This window comes from Penaeus japonicus, unplaced genomic scaffold (genome assembly GCF_977035675.1).
Source record: "Penaeus japonicus unplaced genomic scaffold, GWHDUDI00000001_assembly GWHDUDI00000011, whole genome shotgun sequence".
Lineage (NCBI taxonomy): Eukaryota > Metazoa > Arthropoda > Malacostraca > Decapoda > Penaeidae > Penaeus > Penaeus japonicus.
In genome coordinates, this window is record NW_028234413.1 from 16,305,224 (window position 1) to 16,327,723 (window position 22,500).

At 41.3% G+C, this 22,500-nt stretch overlaps 1 protein-coding gene across 1 annotated transcript in view; it reads right to left on the minus strand.

The window, feature by feature from the left end:
• The window catches only part of LOC147470967 (uncharacterized), a 500,176-nt gene that overhangs the window by 50,658 nt on the left and 427,018 nt on the right, over positions 1-22,500 (minus strand). The window contains exon 3 of the mRNA XM_086541419.1: positions 9,896-10,004. Within this exon, the coding sequence (XP_086397545.1) occupies positions 9,896-10,004 (109 nt within the window). The remainder of the gene's footprint in view (positions 1-9,895; positions 10,005-22,500) is intronic.

Sequence of the window (22,500 nt, forward strand, 5' to 3'; positions counted from 1 at the left end):
ATGAATTAGATTTAATTAAATGAATCAAAAATAAAGACGAGGATTAAACTGTCAATTATATTGAGCTTTGGCTCTTCACCTTGCACGTGGTGTATGGGTGAATTTAATCCCATGAATCCTATTAAATCTAAACCTATTTACGTCATATTAGAGAAAGGATTAACCGATTGTATACCAGCAGCCGTAGCAGTGAACCTAATTATGCTAACCGGAGAAGATAAACCTGGTGATTTTACTGCATTGTAATTTTATATTTTTCATTTTCATCCTTTTCTAATATGTTTTTCTCCATACTCATTTCCGATTTTAACATAAGAAAAAGAAAAAACCTGCTAAGGCACTTTGGCACTTAGGTAAGACCTAACCTTTTCAACTTTGGAATAATCTCACTTTTTTAACTTTGGAATAATCTTTTTTTTTTATAACCACGACTCCTTCTTGCCTCTATCATCTAACGTTCTCTATTAACCTTCTCTCCTTAAAAGCTTTTATATAACAGATTTCTTTTTATTACTATTATATAAATAGATTCAAAGTTATTCCAAATCTCCATATAAAACAACGGAATTAATCACTGTTAATATTTTTAAAATATAGAAAAAAATAAACATTTCTTATCAACAACACTGCTATAAAAAAAAACACAAAAAACTATAGGATCTTCTATACATTCAGTTACCCTCTCACCACCTAACAAAGAATTTTACAAAGCGAATGGACTTTGCAAAACGTTCAGAGAAACAAACAAAAAAAAAAAATCCTAGCGCCAGTGGGAGATAAAGGATGGAAACCTTCGCGTGTCTTCGTGAAAGATCGTTTTTGGGTGAAATTCAAATGTCGAATTTTAATGCTTTAAAAAAACAACTATTCATCGCCCGCGTCGGAAACTTCCACATGAAGCGGCAAGTTTACATTGACAACTAATGCTAATGATGTTCGTATGTTGGGACAAATTTTACCTGCGCCGCGAAAGGAAACGAAAAGCAAGAAAAAAGGACTCTCTAAGGCTTCCTCCGCCTCGGTAATAGCCACTATATACGCCACTACCAACGCAATACTCCGCGCCATTAAGGCAGCAGCCGACATAAGTAACCACACGAAAAATACGACGCGGACGTGCATGTAGACACGCAGACACATACACACACACGCGCTCTCGTCTCCGTCTCAGACACACTAAGACAAAGAAACATACATACTCACTCACTCACTCGCACCCAAACACACATACACGCATCCTCCCTCTCTCCCTCTCTTAAACACACACACACACACACACACACACACAAACACCCTTACACACTCTTCCACGCTCTCACTCTCACTCACTCTTCTCCGTCTCTGCCAGTGATATTTTACTTCACTTCCTCTGTCTCCGATCCCGCTCCCTAGCCTGTGTTCTGAAGCCTCCTTTCCCCAGCCAATTTCCGAAGCGAAAATTTGCTTATCTGCTCCATAAGCTCACTCTCACATGGGATTAGGGACGGAATACGATCCCTTAAAACCAGCGTGAAGATGCACATACAAGAATACATACACATGTGCACATCTACATGTATATAACTTCGCATATTATGTTTCTTATTCTATTCAAATTTGTTACCGATTGTTCCCCATTCTCACTCATCATCATCTTTTTTACTATTCTTCCCTCTTCATCATTGACTTTTTCTTATCATCAGTTCTTCCGGGTTATCCTTATCGTTATTCCCTTCATCATCATCTTCCTCATCTCTTTATCATTCCTTCTCTATCCTTTTATCTTATCTTCATTATCATTATTTGAATCAACCATCATCCTTACAATGACCTAATTTCTTCTTATTCCTTTATCTTCTGCAAATTCCACCTAATCATTTGATTTCCTTTCCCTTCAATCCATGGCTTCCTCCTCTTTTTTCCCCCACTTCCCTTCGTTTCTTCCCCTCTCCTTCCATTTTCTTTCTTCGAATTACATTCCTATTTCACCAAAGGCATTTCTCCTCATTGCACTCAGCGTAAGGAGAGAGTGCGACACGTCCCTCATTATATGGAGATCGTACTCTGAGGAAAAGATTCAAAAGGCAGTCCGTTGAGGCTAAATGTCAAAAGGAGTGATAAATACAGTCAATATTCATAAAGTGATGATTGATCAATGATAAGATGGTGAATCGTTTTCATCTTTTAAAATTCAATTGATTGTTAAATGATGATTATCTCTTCAAAGATGACATGGCTTTGGTGAAGTTTCTATCACAAGACTGTAATTCTGCTACTCCGGTTAACAAATGACAGTCGATGGTGTATTCGGAAAGTTGCGGTACCTGCGGTTATTTTCTTCCGCAGGTATAAATTAGATGTCATATACAAAATAAAAATGAAAAATACTATTATAGAACTAATATGTGCGATCACTTTGTTTCACCCAATATCAAAAATAGCAAATGACGATTATTATGACCGTTATATTGTAAAATTTAGCCGTTTGCCCTTTAATTAGGATTAACGAAGAAAACGATTGATGTCAGCCAATCACAGCGCACGGATAATAGCCAATCAAAGCGCTCAGAAAAAAAAATACAATGTTTGTTGACTGCAACCCTGTTCTATCATTCAATTTACACTGTGGTGAGCTAGTTGACTATACTCATTATTATTGTCGATGCGAATATGCACTCCAGAGGTTGGTCACAACTAAAAGATTTCCAAATGCATTTCAAATAACTATCAACACCAGCCTTTTAAATTGCCATCAATCATCATTAACCTATTATGCATCTTCACCTCATATCAAAGTATAGTAAATGTCTTATCTTATTCCTTATCACTAGTTTACCAGCTGACAGGTATATGTATCTAATATCACAGGCTCACCAGCTTACATTTTTCTTCCTTTTAACATTTTTCTGAGTAATCAATTCGTGATGCAAAGATACACAAGTTGTAAAGAAATCGAGATGCTAGGTCATCATGGATATCATTTGGACACGTTTTTTTCTTCTTTCTATATCACTCTGTCTGTTGCTTATCTATGTCTCTGTTTCCGAAACGAAGAGGTCCTTCCTTATGTCTCTCTGCGTCTTCTCCTCTCACAACGTTGATATATTATAAAACAATTTAATCATCTGAACAAACACAAAAGATGAAAAAAAAAAAAAAATCGCACACAAACGAAAATCTGCGTTTTCCGTTTCTTCGTAATTCAAGGCTTTTAATTCACTAAGTGACACACTGACAGTATCAAAACAGCTTCAACAATTAATCTCCTCCAAGCCTATTTATTTTATGAACAATTAGTATTCTTTCGACACAGTTATATCTTTTCATGTCTATTGAAATGTGTGCGTTAAGAATGAGAGTGAAAGGAAAGGAAGAAAAGAGAGGGAGAGGAAGGGAAGTAGAGAGAGAGTGAGGGTGAGGGAGGGGTGGAGAGGGAACAGAAGGAAAGAGAAGGAGAGTGAGAAGGAAGGAAGGAAAATTGGGGAGAAGGGAAAGATAAGGTGAGGGAGGGAAGGAAAGGGGGAGGAAAGGAGGGAAAGGAAGAGCGAGAAAAGGAATAAAAGGAAGGAAAGAGAAGGAATAATAAGTTGGACAGGAGAAAGACAAAAACACATGCAGACTATTAAAGAAAGAAAAACAACGACAGAGAAACAAGGCGACACATGCAAGAGAGAGACTCCTCGTCCTCCTCATCCAGAAACGCAAAATCAGCAGGAGCCGAGAAGAGAACCCACCTCCCTCCGCCCACCTCGCAGTGTTGACAAGCCTCATCGACACCGTTTTCTTCTTGAAAACAAAGAGGGGAAAATTACAATCTCGATGTCACTCTCCCTCAACATGAAATCACGTTCCGCACGGTCATTTTGCAATCCCAGCTTACTCCTAGTCTGCAATCTTGTGCAATTTGCCTCAAAACAACACCCACCTCTTCTTCCTCAGCGACGGATAACGAGACAAAATGAAAAATAAAAGGCGAAAAATAAAAAGGAAGAGAAACGCCTTTGCTTACTTTCAATCAGCTTACTCCCTTGTCTCTCTTTCTTTCTCTTTCTTTTATCTTTCTCTCTCCCTCTTCCCCCCCCTCTCTCCCTCACCCCATTTCCCTCCCTTTCTCCCTCTCCACATCCCCTACCTTCTCTCTCTCTTTCCCTTTCCCCATCTGCCTCCCTCCTTCCCTTTCCCCATCTGCCTCCCTCCTTCCCTTTCCCCATCTGCCTCCCTCCTTCCCTTTCCCCATCTGCCTCCCTCCTTCCCTTTCCCCATCTGCCTCCCTCCTTCCCTTTCCCCATCTCCCTCCTTCCCTCTCCCCATCTCCCTCCCTCCTTCCCTTTCCCCATCTGCCTCCCTCCTTCCCTTTCCCCATCTGCCTCCCTCCTTCCCTTTCCCCATCTGCCTCCCTCCTTCCCTCTTCCCATCTCCCTACTTCCCTCTCCCCCCCTCTCCCCATCTCCCTACTTCCCTCTCCCCCCCTCTCCCCATCTCCCTCCTTCCCTCTCCCCCCCTCTTCCCATCTCCCTGCCTCCCTCTCCCCCCCTCTCTCTCGGGATGTCCAGTTAATCTATTTTCACAAACGAGAAAATATTCATTACATGTAATTCAATTCGGGGAATGATCCACTTTGTCTCTTCATTTCCTTGTCTCCTTTTCCACCTGTCAGTCTTCCTCTCTTCTCCATTTCCTTTCGTTGGCGTCTATTCTTCCTTCATCAGTATAGTAAGGTTACCCCCTTCATCTCTCTCTGTCTGTCTGTCTTCGTCTCTGTCTCTCACTCTCTTTCATTCCTCAGATTTTCTCCTTTCTCTCTTTCTTGTCTTCTCTTTCTTTCTCTCTCTCTCTCTACCTATCTTTCCTTTTCTTTCCTTCTCTTTCACCCTCTTCAAACATTAAACAAGCAAATCAGCCAACAAATAAAATCATTATCATATTTCCTTACTGTTATTCTTGTTATATTTATTTCAACTCCGTTATTACCTTTACTCCTCTTCTCTCTGCTTATGCACCTCCTCCTCTTCCTCTTTTTTCACCAAGTTTTCTTTTCTGATTTATTTTAGTCACTGCTATTCAGCCCACACACATGCTTTTTCCTATTTCCCTCCTACCAGTCTCTATATTTAGAGCACCAAAAAATATATATATTCCACGTAATAAAACATCTTTTCTCGTTCGCCTTTCATTGTTTATTTTTTCTTCTGTTATCTCTCTTTCACGCACACGCCACCTCCGAGAGAGAGAGAAAAAACAAAAAAACTTTCGTAATTACGTCGTCACAGGCGGTTCTCACGTCTCAGAGCCCAGTCTTCATCCCAGCTGATTAAGAAGCAATATTCCAATTTCAAAGGCCTGTTCGTCTTTTTCTATCTATCTTTCAACTCTTTTCTTTACTAGATAAAAAGGCAATGATTTCACGTCAGGCGAAAAGCGTCTTTATCGTCTTGCCTTGTCTTTGATTTGGTCTTCAAGTTTTCTATTCGATCTTCTATCGCTTCATCAGTTGAGATGGCGTAAATCTATCACGAACACGACTGTCTGTACGATTTCAGTTGGACGAGAACCCGTGATAAAATACACGTTTACACACACACACACACACACACACACACACACATGGGCACTAAAATAAGAAAGAAAAATGGAGATAACTTTAAACTGGATAAAATAAAAAAACTTGATCAGATAGAAATAATCCAAAAAATGAGCAGTAGAAAAAGGCAAAAGCAAAAGTACAACAGAAGCTAACAAAACAAATGAAGGAAATGGAGGAAAATGGAGAAAATATATTCAGTCAATGTTCTAAGTCAACAAACTCCCGAGGTTCGAGTTTTTGTTTGACAAATGGGTCGAGAGTGAGACTCGAGTACGACTCTTCAGCTAGAGAAGGCAAGTTTTCCTCCCTCTCGAGTATAAGTCTGAAGTTGAGACGGAGAAGATAAAGACGTCAGTCGTCACATTCCGGTCGTACTGCTTAGATAGATTTGTATTGTATTAAACAAGGTTTTCCTTTACACACACACATACACACACACACGTCTAAATATAGATAACGGATTTCCAGACAGCCACATACAAACACATACAACATGACTACCTTCCCTAATACAAACAGCAAAAGCAAACACAAGCAAGACCACACGCACGGGCACACACACACATTCCCACGCAACTCCCCCTCCTTTTACAACCGGCATTGCAATTTGGACCTGAAGCTATGTCCTTCCCAGGTAATTTACATGAGCAGTAAACTCGAGCCTTAATCCAGAGGGAAAGAAATGACCTAACATTCATCCTCGTCTCTGAAGGGTCGACCTTTGACCTTTGATCTTCTGTCCTCTTGGGTGTCCTCTCTCTCTCCCCTCTCGTTGCGATGAATGGTGGGAGGATCGAGGAGGAAGGAGGTAGGAGGATGATGATTACTGAGTACAGGAGGAAAGGTGGGAGGATCGAGGAGGAAAGGTGGGAGGATCGAGGAGGAAAGGTGGGAGGATCGAGGAGGAAAGGTGGGAGGATCGAGGAGGAGGAGGGAGGATCGAGGAGGAGGAGGGAGGAGGAAGGAGGATGATGATTACTGAGTACAGGAGGAAAGGTGGGAGAGGGAGGGAGGGAGGAAAGGAAAATAGAAGGGGAGGGAGGGAGAAAAGGAGATAAGATAGAAGGGAGAGAGGGAAAGACGGAGGGAGAGAGGGAGGGAAGGAGGGAGAGATTGAGGGAGGGAGGGAGAGAGGAAGGGAGAGAAGAAGAAGAGAAAGAGAAAGAGAAAGAGAGAGATCCGAGATAAGGAGGGAGGTGGGATATGGGAGGACGAAAGAGGAAGGAAGAACAGGAAAGAGGAGGTGAGAAGAACGGAGGAATTAGGGAAGAGAAGCGGAAGAAGAGGAGGGGTGGAACAGAAGAGGGAAAGAGGAGGAGAACTGGAAAATAGAAGAGAAAAAAGAGAGGTAAATAAGAGACGACATCAAGAACGAAAGGAGAGAAAGACGAAAAAGAAAGAGAAAGAAAAGAGAAGAAAAAAGAGGGGGAGGGGGCATACCATATATTCCATTGTAATACAAAGGCGTCAAACATTTCTCAGACGCTGCTAATACACAAGCTTTTAAATTCTTTATTTTTAGAAGATAATATCCCGCTGAAAGTTTCCATAATAAGGACTATACTTTAACAAAACAAAATAATGTAATTTAATAAACAGACAAAGAAAGTAATTACATACATAGTCTCCATGATTGTTAATGATAAAGCTAATACTGATAATAATCACGAGGACAAAAAGTTATAATCTTTGTTACTAGAGCGAGAGAGAAGAAAAAGAGAAAAGAAGAGAAGAGCGAGAGATTTGAAAGACGAGAAAGGGAAAAGGAGAAGAGAGAAGAGAAAGAGAGAGAAAGTTGAGAAAAAGAGAGAAAAGAGTGAGAACAGAAAGAGGGACCGAGAATCACGAAATGAAAATCATACTGAATGAAAACGGCGAATCCAGTCTTCTCTTCTGTATGTGATACCTGGAAGTTGTAGCTGCCAGACTGAGCGAATTTACCTCCAGTGAATGCAGACACTTCGCTGACAGATTACGAGGAGTTATATAATGCCAAGAGAGGTGGAGTAATAAATGATGCGATAAGAGGACAGGAGAGGGAAACGGAGAGGGAGACGGAGAGAGGGAATTGGGAAAAGGGGGGAAGGGAAAGGAAGGGAGTGGGAGGAATGGGAAAGAGAAGAGGAAAAGGAGAGGGAGAAAGACAGCGATACAGGTATATCATAGAAATATATACGAAGAGAAAGAAAGAGAGAGACACATGCATCGATAGAAAAAAATAAGGAAAAAATAATCAGCAGAAACAAAAAACGAATCGCACATAATCACACATTATTTAAGTATACATTATATCTATCTATCTATCTATCTATCTTTACACATACACACACACACACACATGTATATACACATGTAACGAAAAAGCAAATACAGAAACCGCCTCCTGGCCGAGCGGATCCTAACAGAAAGCGACTTCTGACCCGGCGAGGGAGGGATCCGGTCGAACGGAAGAGCCTGCTCTTACGGAACCGCACAAAATGCTCCTCACATCTAGTTATTTGGACTTTTTCGGATAGAAATGATTCGTTAATGAATAAATATAAATATGTTGGGGGATATTGGATATTATATGAATGTATGTTATAATGATTTGACAATTATATTGATGGAGAAGGGTGTATTTGTCACTTAGAAACCGGTGAAAATTGAGTTTTCGTAATTGGCAACTAATAATGCATTTCACCGATTTTATCAACATGCTTTGTACGAAAGATAAAAAGGAATGAGAAAAAAGGAACACGATACTTATCTGAAGAAAGGTGCAACAACGACAGATGAAATAAACAAACATAAAACAAATATATATATATATACACGTGCAACTTACCATTCATATCAATAATCTTCAATCAAAATGTCATGTTAAACGATGTCTAAATCCATTAGATATTACATTAATTAAATACACCAATTCATATATACATCATCGATAAAATGCAAATACGCATATCTCAAGAAATATTATCAAAGGTTAAGAGTTCACGGGAAACCTCATGCTAAATTTTCCTTAAGCGAAGAGATTAAATATCGACCTTTCCTTAATAAGCGAATGCAAGCAATTCAAAGGCAGAAAAATGACAACTGAAAAAAAGGGCAAAATGATAGTATTACAACTTTATCTATGACAGTAAGGATATGATAAAGAATGTGAGAAAAGGAGAGAAGTCTAAAGGAAGAAACACAGTAGAAGATAAGGATGAGGAGGAAGAGGAAGAAGGAGGAAGAAGGAAAAGGAGGAGGTGGAGGAGGAAGAGGAAGAGGAAGGAGGAAAGGGAGGAGGAGGATGAGAAGAGGAAGAGGATGAGAAGAGGAAGGAGGAGGAGAAGGAGGACAAGAAGGAAGGAAGTGAAAAAAGAAGGGGGTAGGGAAGAGGAAGACGAAGAGAGGAAGAGAGGGAGAGGGAGGAGGAAATAAAGTAAGAAAAGGAAGAGGGGGGAGGATAGAAAAAACAAGAAATGAAAATGAAGAAGATAAAGAAAAGAATTTTCAGTTCCAGATCAAATCACAGCAATGAATAAAGCATATACTACAGAGAACAGTTCAGTTAAAAAGCATAGAAGAAAAAAATACTACAAGTGTAAACATATTGCACAAAACGCTTAAAATGATACATGGCTAATGGCTGCACTAATTGTAACTGCAATGTTATTCGATTTGATTATATTGCAATCATTGATGTGATGCAATACCAAATGCTTGATTAAAGTGGAATGAATATTTCAGAAATAAAGAAAAGGTCTGATATCCAATAAGGGTTAAATCATGCATAGCAATCTTGCAAATGCAAAACCGAAGCGATCACCGTAGACCAAAAAAGTCATGCAGTGATATCAGCAAAGGGAAGAGAAAAAGATAGATGAGGAGAGCGATAAAGTGGGAAGAGAAACAGAAGGATAAAACAGAGAGAGAGAGAGAGAGAGAGAGAGAGAGAGAGAGAGAGAGAGAGAGAGAGAGAGAGAGAGAGAGAGAGAGAGAGAGAGAGAGAGAGAGAGAGAGAAAGAGAGAGAAAGAGAGAAAGAGAAAGAGAGAGAAAGAGAAAGAGAGAGAGAGAAAGAGAAAGAGAAAGAGAGAGACAGATAGATAGATAGATAGATAGACAGATAGATAGAGAGAGAGAGGGTGGGGGGTAGAAAAAAGAAAACAAGAAAAGAAAGGAACGAATCTGAGGGAGAGAAAGAACCAGTTTAAAAATACTAATAAAAGAGAAAGCGAAAGAAAAAAAATCTAAAAAAAACTAGGCACAGGAATCCCCACAAACCACACAAACACCAAACAGAATTAACCAAATAGAGTCAACCCCAAAGAGCCCAGCACTAGCGCAGTCCCCCCTACCTCTCCCCTGATCCCGTTCTCGATCGGTTGAGGAGGTCAGAGGCTGACTTCGAGAAGGAGCGACGCATGGGTCCGCCCTGCTGACCATTTTCTCGATTACTGCCCACGCCTGCAACGAGAAAAAAATAACATTATTGCAATAGGTCGATTGGATGAAGTGATATGAATAACAGTAAAACTGATTAAATTTGATTAAAATCGAGGAATTGGTGAAGTAAATTGATATAATAAAATGGAGCAGACTTGAAGTGACGGGGGGATAATTATCCTGTTGTTATCTTTTTAGCTTGAAACAAAGGGGGGAAACAAAGCGTTTATAATAAAAAAAAATGCAACAGAATTGCAACGAGAAGGCAATATTGCTCTGATGAAAAATTTCAGGAGGAGGGAGTGGGTAGTGTTGATGAAAAGTAGCAATATGGGCCTGAAACAAAAGGGGAACGGATATAAATAAAAAATAGCAAAAATACACACTAAAATCTCATTAATCACACCTAGAATACAATTTCAGTGAATCCCAAAATAATAATAATAAAAAAACACACAAACAAGTACAACAAACAAAAATTAGCCCCCAAAAAACCTTCCTGCAAAACGGCCGATTAAAGCCAGAACACCGGCTCTCCGCTCCCGAGACGGCGGATATTAGGTCAACCAAGGTTGTAAATCCCGGATACAAGCAGTGGGCGGATCACACGCCCACTATGGGAGTCCGGGAGATGAAGAGGAAATGAAACATCGTGTGTGTGTGTGTGTGTGTGTGTGTGTGTGTGTGTGTGTGTGTGTGTGTGTGTGTGTGTGTGTGTGTGTGTGTGTGTGTGTGTGTGTGTGTGTGTGCGCGTGTGTGTGTGTGTGTGTGTATAGAGAGGTGAAATTACATCCTTTTCATAACTTGGCAATATTAATATTCATGCTCTCTCTCGAGTTGCTCATGCAACTCGAGAGAGAGAAAAAAAAAATGAATGTGGAAGAGGAGGAGGAGGAGGAGGAGGAGGAGGAGGAGGAAGGAGGAGGAAGATAGGAAGAGAGGGAAGGCAGGAAGGAGGAGGAGGAAAGGAGGAGGAGGAGGTAGAGAGGAAGGAGGAGAGGAGGAGGAGTAGAAGGAAGAAGAAAAGAGGAAGGGATGGAGGAAGAGGAAGAGGAGGAGGAGGAGATGGAGGAAGGTAGGAGGAAGAGGAGGAGGAGGAAGATAGGAAGGAGAAGGAGGAGGAGGAGGAAGGTAGGAAGGAGGAGGAAGAGGAAGGTAGGAAGGAGGAGGAGGAGGAGGAGGAGGAGGAGGAAAAGGAGGAGGAGGAGGGTAGGAAGGAGGAGGAGAAAGGTAGGAAGAGGGAGAAGGAGGAAGAGGAGGAGTAAGGAGAAGGGAGGAAGAAGAAGAGGAGGAAGAGGAACAGGAAAAGAGAAAATAAAATGGAGAATTCACATTTTTCTGTCACGGACTAACGGCGGCGTCGTGTTAACTGCACTTAACACTCGTGCAGAAGTTTATAATCATCTTCTAAGATCCGTCATTCACTTTCTTTTAACGAGACACTCTCAAAATTTATCCTTTTATTTTCTCTTTTTAAATGTCCTTTTAGTGATGATCACATTTCTAAAACGTTTTTTAAAACTACTTTCTAACATCATTATACAATAGCAATAAAACACTTGTCTTTCTCCCTTTCTCTATCTATCTCATCCTCTTTCTTTCCTTCTCTTATCTCTTCATTTCCCTTTCCCCTCTTCTCTCCTCTCCGCTCTTTCCCTTCACAGTTCCACTCTTCTCTCTCTCTCTCTCCTTTCCCCTCTCCCCTCCCCTTTCCCCTCTCCTCTTCCCTCTCTCCATTCCCTTTTACACTTTCTACTCCTCTCCTCTCTCTCCCTTCCCCTTTCCCCTCTCCTCTTCCCTCTCTCCATTCCCTTTTACACTCTCTTCTCCTCTCCTCTCTCTCCTTTCCCCTTTACACTCTCCTCTCTCTTCCTTTTACACTCTCTCCTCTCCTCTCTCTCCTTTCCCCTTTACCCTCTCCTCTCTCTTCCTTTCAGCATTCCCTCTCTTTACTGCCGTCGTCTCCTATCTCCCCAATCCCTCTCAGTATAATATATATCACTTACCTGAAGGCATCTATCGAAGATGTTCGAGAGAAAACACGGTTTTTGGTTTACTTGATGAAAAGAGAAAAACAAAAAAAAAGTAAAACACAAAAAATAAAGTGAGAAAGAATGAGGGAACGGAAAGGTGTGTGTGTGTGTGTGTGTGTGTGTGTGTGTGTGTGTGTGTGTGTGTGTGTGTGTGTGTGTGTGTGTGTGTGTGTGTGTGTGTGTGTGTATCACAGGGGATCCCGTAGGGAGAGGTCCTGTTTTTTGTTGTACCGAATTGGGGCAGGCTTTCCAGACTCGGATAGAGGCTCTCTCGCGCCTGAGAGTACATAAGCATGGGAAAAAATACATGCTCCTTCAACTCTCATTTCAGGGACAAGAGATCAAAAATGTAAAAAGCATCAGATATCATGTTTTCAATAAGCATCCAAACCGGAAAGCAACAAAAGCATTCAAGGGAATCAAATTCCAATCTCACTAAGAAAAGTGTCTCTTGCTCGCTTAAATAATACACATACATTCTGCCCTCATCTAATGATAGTTGTGACTTGCATTCGCTCGCTTGCAGCTAATAGCAAAAAAATTGTGTCGGCAATGTGCCAGTGTTACTATAGACCCGGGTAATAAAGGCAAATGTCTTGTGTAAACCAGTCGAAGTGCTGTTGCAACCATTACAGAACTCATTCCCGGCAGGAGGTTTAAGTTGCGCTCCCCAAAAGTGTGCTACTTATGAGGCTAATCGACTGGCCTACTCCTCCCACGTTGAGTTTAAGTTGCGTCATCAATGGACCAAATGTTGGCCCCGCTGCTTCATGAAACTCACAGCTTGATAGTACAAACGGAAAAGAGGAACAGAGGTGCTCCATGTTAGGGAAGAGGAGAGAATCGGTGCATGCTCAGAAAGAGAAAAGGGAGGAGGGGAGGGGAAGAAGAAAGAGGAAGAGAATGAAGAGAGGAGGAAGAGGCGAAAAAAAAAAAGAGAGAGAAGAGAGAGAAGGGAGGAGAGGAGAGAGTAGGAGATGGTGAGAGAGAGAGAGAGAGAGAAGAGAGAGAGAGAAGAGGCGAGCGATGAGAGAGTAGAGAGAGGAAGAAGAACGAGACTTAAAGGCGCAACAAAGAAGAGAGCAAAGAGAGAGAGAGAAAGAAGAAGAGGAGAGAGACGAGAGAGAACGAAGAGTCTATCAGAAGCGAAGAAGAGAGAGGAAGAGAGCCAGGAAAAGAGAGTGGAGAAGGGAGGGAAGGAGAATAGAAATAAAGGAAATGGAAATAGAATAGAGAAACAAGAAGCAAGGGAGAAAGAAAAAGAGAACGGTGATGATGATCTACGTAAAACGTTAGCACTTAATTAATAATATAGTAGAATCAGTCTAAATAATCTCTAATGAGGATCATGCACAATCATGCACTCGGTGATATATCCGTACACAATTAAATCATACAAACACACGAACGTACTCAATCACACAAGAATTCCACATCAACCCGAAAAAAATACAATCTCATTTCCAAGGCGCTGCAATTCACTCCCATTGAATAGGTTAATATGTGCAAGGAAAACGGATAGCAACATTGCACACAACACGATGCAATATCCAGTGGGCTCATCTCCGGGCCCGCCTTGTTAGCTTGGATGCCTATTGGCTGTTGTCGAATGTGAAAGGGTAGAGAGGAGGAGGAGGAGGAGGAGGAGGAGGAGGAGGAAAAGATGAAATAGAGGGGATGGAAGGATGAGACGGAGGAGGAGGAGGAGGTGGGGGAGAAGGGGAGCGGGAGGAGAAGAGAGAAGGAATGAAGAGGAGGAGGAAGGAGGATAATGGAAGATAAATGACGATGAAGATGATCATCCCAAAACGCAATCCCTGAGCCGATTCCCACCTTCATCTCAAGAAGTGGCAGAATAAAGCCAGGATGAAAATGCAACACCTTCAGTTGCAACACCCTCCCTTTTCACCTCTTGCATTCCCGTCCGGTATCCTCTCTCCACTGCAACGATTGCAAATCTGATAGCTTTATTTTTAGCATTCCCTCTCAACCTAGATAGGACAATGCCGGAACACGAATGAGAGAGAGAGAGAGAGAGAGAGAGAGAGAGAGAGAGAGAGAGAGAGAGAGAGAGAGAGATGAGAAGAGATAAGAGAATATAGGTGAGAGAGGTGAGGGGAGAGAAGAAATAGAAGAGAGGATAAAGGAGAGAAGAGAAGATAGAGGAGAGAGGGGTGAAAAGATAGAAGAGAGAAAAGAGAGAAGAGAGAGAAGGAGAGAGGAGAGGATACATACAGACCAACATTCATAACTGAAATGTTTCTCGTTGTCCCTACGCAAACGACATGCACCATTTCGGGTCAGATAGTTACAGGTTATGCGCCGAGCATCACGAGCTTACGTAATACTAACAAAATATGACGTCATAGGTTCACCCCATGGCGAACATAATGCCGACGACGTCACTACACTATGTCATATACAATTGTCACGATTTCATGCCAGACCAACCATGTTGACGTCACAAGTCCACGTCAAGATAGTCACAATGGCGTCACTAGTTCGCATCAAGTTAGCCATGAAAAAGGTCACGGGTTCACACTTAGCTAATCCTTACGATGCCAAATAAGAGGTCGTTCATGCAGATTCGTGTGACGTCATCACGGAACCAGATATTCGTCCCCCGATTTCTTAAGACGAAGACGAATGCTTCTCGCCCGGGGAATAAATGGCTTTGCGCGTAACTTCTGGAAGAGTCCGTGTTGGGAGTGGGGAGGAGGGGGTGGAGAAGATGGAGAGGGAAGGAGGAGGAGGAAGAGGAGGAGGAGGAAGAGGAGGAGGAGGAGGAAGAGGAGGAGGAAGAGGAGGAGGAAGAGGAGGAGGAGGAAGAGGAGGAGGAATAGGGAAAGAAGAAGAAAAAGGAGACGAAAAGGGAGAAGGAAGACAAGGAGATGAAAAAGGAGGAGGAGGAGGGTGGAGGAGGAGAGAGAGGAGGAGGAAGAGGAGGAGGAGGAGGAGGAGGAGGAGGAGGAGGAGGAGGAGGAGGAGGGAGGAGGGGGGAGGAGGAGGAGAAGGAAGAGGAGAAGAAGGAGAAGGAAGAGGAGAAGAAGGAGATGAAGGAAAAAAGAAGGATGAGGATGAGGATAAGGATAAGGATATGGATAAGAATAAGAAGAAAGAGGGGAGAAGAAAAAAAGGAAAAGGATAAATATGAGAAGAAGAAGGAGAATAAAGAGATGGAAAAGGAGAACCAGGAGGAGAAAGAGGAAATGTATAAGTAAAAGAAGGATGAGGAGGATAAAGATAAGGAAAAGGGGAAGAATGAGATGGAGAAGAAGAAAAAAATCCATAAAATGAAACGAAACTGAAATGAAAGATAGAGAAACCGAAAAACTGATGAAATGCAAAATAAAGTGAAATCAAACGCAGACATAAATAAACGATAACATGATCATATAAAATGCACCTACTCCAACAACGCTGAAAGGAGTCTGACCTTAATCTGAAAAGGAAATGTGATTCTGATGCAAACTTATCCGATTCAAATGGCGTTCGATTCCGATTCCTTTAAGTATCGGACACGCTGAAAAAGGGAATCGGATACCTTTTTTGAAAACTGGAGTGACAGTTCCGTGGAGTATATTTCCGGTTGTTGTGGAACGTGAAGTGAAGTGGAGAGTGAATTGTTTGTTTGTTTCGAAAGCTTGTAGATATGTATGTACATATAGAAACACGATCACAGTTATTTGTATATGCGGGTGCGTGTGGATATTGCGTGTACGTGTGTGTGTGTTGAGGAGGGGATTGCGTGCGTGCGTGTAGGTTACATGTCGTCCAAATTAATTTGTAATCTAAAAAGGATGATGATAATACACATAACACAACAGAAGATATTAGCATCCGCATCCGCAACCACGCACAATAATACACATATCTCACTCAGCATTAATTTTCCGTTTTACATTTGCCGTAACTAAAATAAGAAAAAGCAGAAGGAAAAAAAAAGAAAAAAAGAAAAAATCTGACTCGAGCTTGATTTTGTTTCTACTTTTCTATTCAAGTTTCCCCTTTAAACTTAAGACTTTGATCATTTTAAGGAGGGCGGGAAAGTTTCCTCCGAAAAGAATTAGTCTTCGCACTGAGTTAGGAAATGGAGGATCTCTGGGTTTCTTTCTTTGTATTGATATTATTTTATGTTCTGAATACAAAGTGTGAGCGTGAGTGTGAGCGTGAGTATAAGTATGAGCGTGAGTATGAGTATGACCGTAAGAATGAGTATAAGTATGAGCGTGCGTATGAGCGTGCGTATGAGTATGAGTGTGAGCGTGAGTAAGAGTATGAGTATGAGTATGTGTGTATGAGAATGAGTATGAGTGGGAATGTGGGTGGGAATGTGGGTGTGAGCGTAGGTGTGAGAGTGAGTGTGGATGTGGGTGTGGGAGTGAGAGTGAGTGTGTGTGTGAATATGAGTGCGTGTGCGTTTGTATGTGCGCACCTCTCTCTCTTTCTCTCTCTCTCTCCCCCCTCCTTCTCCCTTGACTTTCTCTATTACCACACATCATTCTCATTTCGCCCTATTTCTTTTCTCCCCCCTTATATCAACGTTAGTCTTTCCTCTACGTCCTCGTCTCTATAAATCATTCTTGCCTTTCCTTCTTCTTTGCTCTGTCTCTCTTGTCACTCTTTGCTCTTCCCCTCTCTTCCCTATCTCCCTCTCCCCCCTCTACAGCCACACCCACGGATATCACAAAGGGGGGAACTAAGGGGGGGAGGGGTGCGTGATGCATAACCTACGTTGGGGGTGGGGATTGATTGGCTCACGTAGGGAAACTTTTAGGCCTATCTGCGCTTCGTTGTTGTTTTTTTCCTCGGCTTCCTCGGTATTCGTTTTTACCGTAACCAAAATGCTTATCAAATTAGTCCTTAGTAAGGGAGAAAGGGGGAGGGAGGGAGAGGGAGAGGGAGAGGGAGAGGGAAAGGAAGGGAGAGGGAAGGGGGAAGAGAGAATGAGAAAGAGTGAGAGAAAGAGAGAGAGAGAGAAAGAGAGCTTAAATAAAGCGCAACACAGAATGAGGAATAAATAAATACGAAAATCCATTTTAGAAAATATCACAAAAATAAAGAAACACAGAAATAAATAAACAGGAAAAAAATAATAAAATGAAAAACTCAAAAAAGAGAAAAAAACACGCATAACGAAGACATGGCGTATCAGCCACGCGTCAGGCAGATCCCCGCATTGAGCAACTGAAACAGCAAGGAATATTCAACCCGCCAATCAAATTGTTGCATTTGTGTCTACCCTCCCCCCCTCCCCTCCCCTATCAACACAAACACAAACACAAACACACACACTCAAGGGTTTGGGTGAAGGGAGGAGAGGGGGAAGTGAGATCTTCCGGGAGAGAGAATTAGGTGATACATGATGATGAGGGGAATAACGATGGTGATAATGAGGGGAATGATGATAATGATGATGACAAGATGCTAATGATGGTGATGGCAGTGATATTGATAGTAATGATGATGAAACTGACGATAAAGACAGGTGACGATGTGACGAAAATGATGATGCCATAAATACAAAATAAATACAGGCAAAAACAAACAAACAAACAAACGAACAAACGAACTCAACCAGAGATTTGCAGATATAAAACAAACACTGAACATAAAAACACTTATTCAGGGTACTGTCATAATATTGAGAATACTTCTTATCACTGAAAAAATAGCAAAAATAGTTTTCTTTGATCGTGTGTTGCAAAGCCTTTCGTGTTTTCCGCTTGCTTGTTGGTTTGTTTATATTATTAACATCCAAAATATTTCGCGGAAAACAGGAGGTAAATAAATAAACTGTTATACATTTTCCTATTTGTTAAGCCTTTTCTCAATGACACTCAAGTGCACTTTGTAAATGTATACACTATGTACACATCCCCCCTTCTCTCTTTTCTCTCAGTTTCACTCGGACTTGTACAAACACTTATTCTTACCTTTACTCACTCTCAATTTCTCGCTGTCACGCCCTCTCTCTCTTTCTCGCACTTTCTTTCTTTCTCTCCCTCGCACTATCTCTCTTCCTCACACTCTCACCTCAAAGATACCGTCTTATTACACGAGGAAAGGCGCTCCACACTCCTTGAAATCCGAATTCTATACTTCGTTATTTGCATATCGTTAGCATAGCTTCAGGAATCTTCAAAAAAATACATATATAAATAAAATAAAACAGCCGTTAAAAATGCTGTGCTTGGTAATTTTTTTTTTTTTATTCTAATAATCTAAATACTCGTCTAGGCACAGAGGAACCAGACGAGATGAAAAGGGGGTAATTAAATAGACAGCCTAGAGATAAAAAGAGAGCAAAATCGCAAGTCTTATTCAAACCTCCTGTACCGGGGATACCGATATCTGGATACGTTTCAGACGAGTGCCAATATCTGGAAGCGCTCCAGAATGCCAAGTTTCGCGGCGAATAGAAACAGCTGCGACGTCATTTGCGTAAGCTACACCTTCGCGGCTCTCTGCCAATCTTCTGAACCTAAACACGCCTACACATCTACATAATCATACACATATATTTGCACGTACACAAAATCGTGTATACGTGCATATATATTCTACGAAGAAACACACACAGGAACACACCGATATTCACAAACATATTGCTGCTGCATTAGTAGCACAATATGCAGTATATAAATAGCATACACCCACTGATAACTACTAGCACGTAATAAATAAACATTACACACAAATAAAAAAAACACACACGCATTGGTTATCACTAGTATATTGCTAACACGTGCAATAACTAATCTACAACACGCACACTTGCATACACAGACATACCCACGCATACGTACACACTCCCTCACCTGCACGTGCCCCTGTCCCAATCCATTCATCTGTCAGTTCATTGTTATTCTGAGTGATGACTGACTGCTTGCTCCGTCCTTCTTCTTCATCCTTTTTTTTCCTTTTTATATTAATTCATTTCTTCGTTGTTGTTCTTATGTTTTCCCATTTGTCCCTTTGTAATTTGCTTTGTAATCTACATCTTCCATACATCTCTTGACATTTCTCTTCAGTTTCTCCTCGTATTTTCTTTCTGTTCTCCCTACTTACTTTCCTTCCCTTTCGCCTCCTTTAGCTTTATCTATTTTCTATTCTTCATCCATAAATTCCGATATCATACATTCCTTCTCCTCCTATCCTCTCTCTTTTTATACATCTTTCTTATCTATCCTTCTCCCTCTCGCCCCCATTTTCTTCTCCAACCTCCCCCTCCCATCCTTCACGCCACCCCTCCCCTCCCCCTCCCCCCCCTCCCTTCCTCTTCCGACCCATTATCAACGATATATTCCGTAATTACGTTAATCACTCGCCATCACGGCTTGTTATCTCTCCTTTCCACTCGTCTCTTTCCCCTCCCCCTCCCGCTTCCTTCTTGTTACTTTCGCTCTCCCTCCCCCCTCACCCCCCTCCTGCTTGTTACTTTTGCTCCCCCACCAACCTCCCCACCCTTTCCTTCTAGTTACTTTCGCTCCCCCTCCCCCCTCCTCTTCCATGTTATTTTCACTCCCGTTCCCCCTCCCTCTCCCCTCCTTCTTGTTACTATCGCTCCCGCTCCCCCCCCCCCTCCTTGTTACTTTCGCTCCCCCTCCCACCCTCCTCTTCCATGTTATTTTCACTCCCGTTCCCCCTCCCCCTCCCCCTCCTTGTTACTTTCGCTCCCTCTACACAGCCCCTTCCCCTAATTTACCATATGCCTTTTTTATCAATTTCTCTGTCTTTCCTTCTTCCCTTGTTTCTTTTCCTCTATCCATCGGTCCCTTGGCCTTATGCCCTTCCCCTGGAGTGTGTCTGCTCTTGTATTCCTTTACTTTTGTTTCATGTGTCTCCCTCTCTTATCCTCTTTACCCTGCTTGCCCATTCATGCTTTTTATCTCTCACCCCCTTTCCGTCTGCCCTTTATCTGTAGTCTCTTCCCCTATATTTGTACCCGTCTGCTCTACTTGTATACCTTTTCCCTTTTACCTGGCGTACCCTTCCCCTTTTCCCTATTATATTAATCACCCTAACCGAAACCGTGTGTAGAGCCATCAACACTAATTCACTCTTTGTTTGGCACCGCATGCGGGTAAGATCTGTAGATTCTTTTTGAACAATTTCTGAAAGAATGTTTATCTGCGGTAATGCAAACATACATCAGTGTATCTATTATTCCCACTCTCACACATTCACAAACTGTTTCACTCACCCACTCACTCACTCATACACACATGCGCACGCGTATTATGTACATATGCATATTCCTCTGCTATTGCGTTCTTCCTCTTTCTCACATAGTTCAATTCACCATCAATCGAAACATGAGACATTACGCCTTGACAGTCATGAACCTTAATGACCCATCCAGTCTGCAACATGCACCTGTGACGTAGTAAACAAGATAATTATTCCCTACAAAATGCAAGTCCTCCCTTTGGTACAGCAGTTTGAACCTCTGAAATTGATTTACAACGACTGTGATAGAATTGCCTTTGGGATACTCAGATATAGTGATTATGATTGCAAAGATGGTAGTAACGAATGATGAGAACGGCGATACGGATGATATGCATGGCAGCACAAGTGGCTATGATGATGATGTTGCTGATTGTGAAAGCATAAAACAATAATGATAATAATATTAGAGACTGTTTCGTCTAAACGTTAATCAATATTTCATCCTAAACCAAAACAAAGTACAAAAATAAAAATAAATATCCCTCTACGTTAACAGCCAGTTTCACTGTCGATGAAACACCTGTGACCTACAACAACAATTCTAATTAGCTGTGTTGCAATATTATTTTACACGGTGCAGAACGTAAGGTGTTGAGCGGTGATTTTGCTATCTATATTATCATCTGTTATTATACAAATCAAGGACCTATATATGCATTTATTACAAACTGTAAAACAAATGTGCAGACAATTTCTTCCACATTTTTCCACACTGCGATAAACCCACCGAATTAAACGCGAAATGTTATCATTTTCACTAGCAACAAAATATAAAGAACTTTCTAGTGAATGTATCTGAAATAGTGAGTTTTAGTTATTCTGTCCATTCCACTCTTATCAATTTCATTAGCATAATCAATACCAATATTTCAAGATTTGAAGCAGCTATGAACTAAGATAGATAGTAACCTTTTTCATGCACTGACTATCTATTAGTTAGCCTATACATAGCAAATAATTGGATGCTTGAATTAATGATTGATTGCACGTACGCACGTTCGCACACACATACACACACACCTAAATTTATATTTACATACATACAAGTCGTATGTACACGCTGAATATATATATACGTATGCATTAGATAAGATGGTGTTAAGCATAAAACAAGTAGAATGACGTATCTTAACACAAAACGAACAGTAATTTGCAATCGACATCATGAAACCTTTCAGCGACCAGCCAACAATTAATCAACCTGGCCTGGAAACTGCGCTCTCTGCATGAACAATCCGTGATCATGACGCCATTTGATGTCAATGATAACGGTGATTGATGATAAAAAGCGTAAACTAGAAAAATCACACGTGCTTCATCAATTAATCATAAACGATGCAGCAGGCAATAGAAACACATTTTTATTTAAATCTAATCTATCCAAATTTCAGTGGATTTAACATTTTCATTCTTCAATGATTACCATAACATAAGTAACGGCTAATCTCAATTTACCTACAATAGCAATAAACAGCTTTTATAAGAAAAAAAAAAACTAAAATAATCACATTCACATTTGCACATCAGACCATCGAAAAAAAAAAGAAAAAAAAATCTTCCACTGAAATTTCCCCTTCAATTTCATAGAAGATATTCACACTCATTCAAATACACCATGCAAAGAAAATATTCCCCTCCCATTCAAAAATTCCCTTTAATTTCAGGTCAGTTAAACACAATCAATTAAACACACACAAACGAAATATTTCCCTTCCATTCAGTTCTTCCCTTCAAGTTTCGCATTTCATCAAAGCAAAATGCCAGCTGCAGAACGAAAAATAAAACAGAAATACCGTCGAGAAGCGAAATGATGGTCTTCGACAATGACTAGATCTACAATAATTGGATCTAGGAATGGGAATCCTGATTCACCCCGACCTGAAGTATTCAAAGCGCGAATCAGAGCGCAATTCCGCATTCCCGTTCCAGAAACGCAATCGGGTGACGTCAGAGGTAATTAATCCAATGGAAACAATGCTCGTAAAGCTATTAATAAAAAAAAATTGTATCTCATGTGGCTAGATGTGAAATTTGATGAAGATTTACGAAACAAAAGTGGTTATATACTCACCTGCTAATTGTATCTGGAGGCGGGACTGAGAGACCAAGAGAGGAGGAGACGGAGAGGGAGAGGAAGAGGGGGAGAGGGAGAGGAAGAGGGGGAGAGGGAGAGGGAGGGGGAGAGTGAGAAAGTGAGAGGAGAATATCGAAGCAAAGCCCTTGACGCTCCGGAGCGCTCAACGAATTCC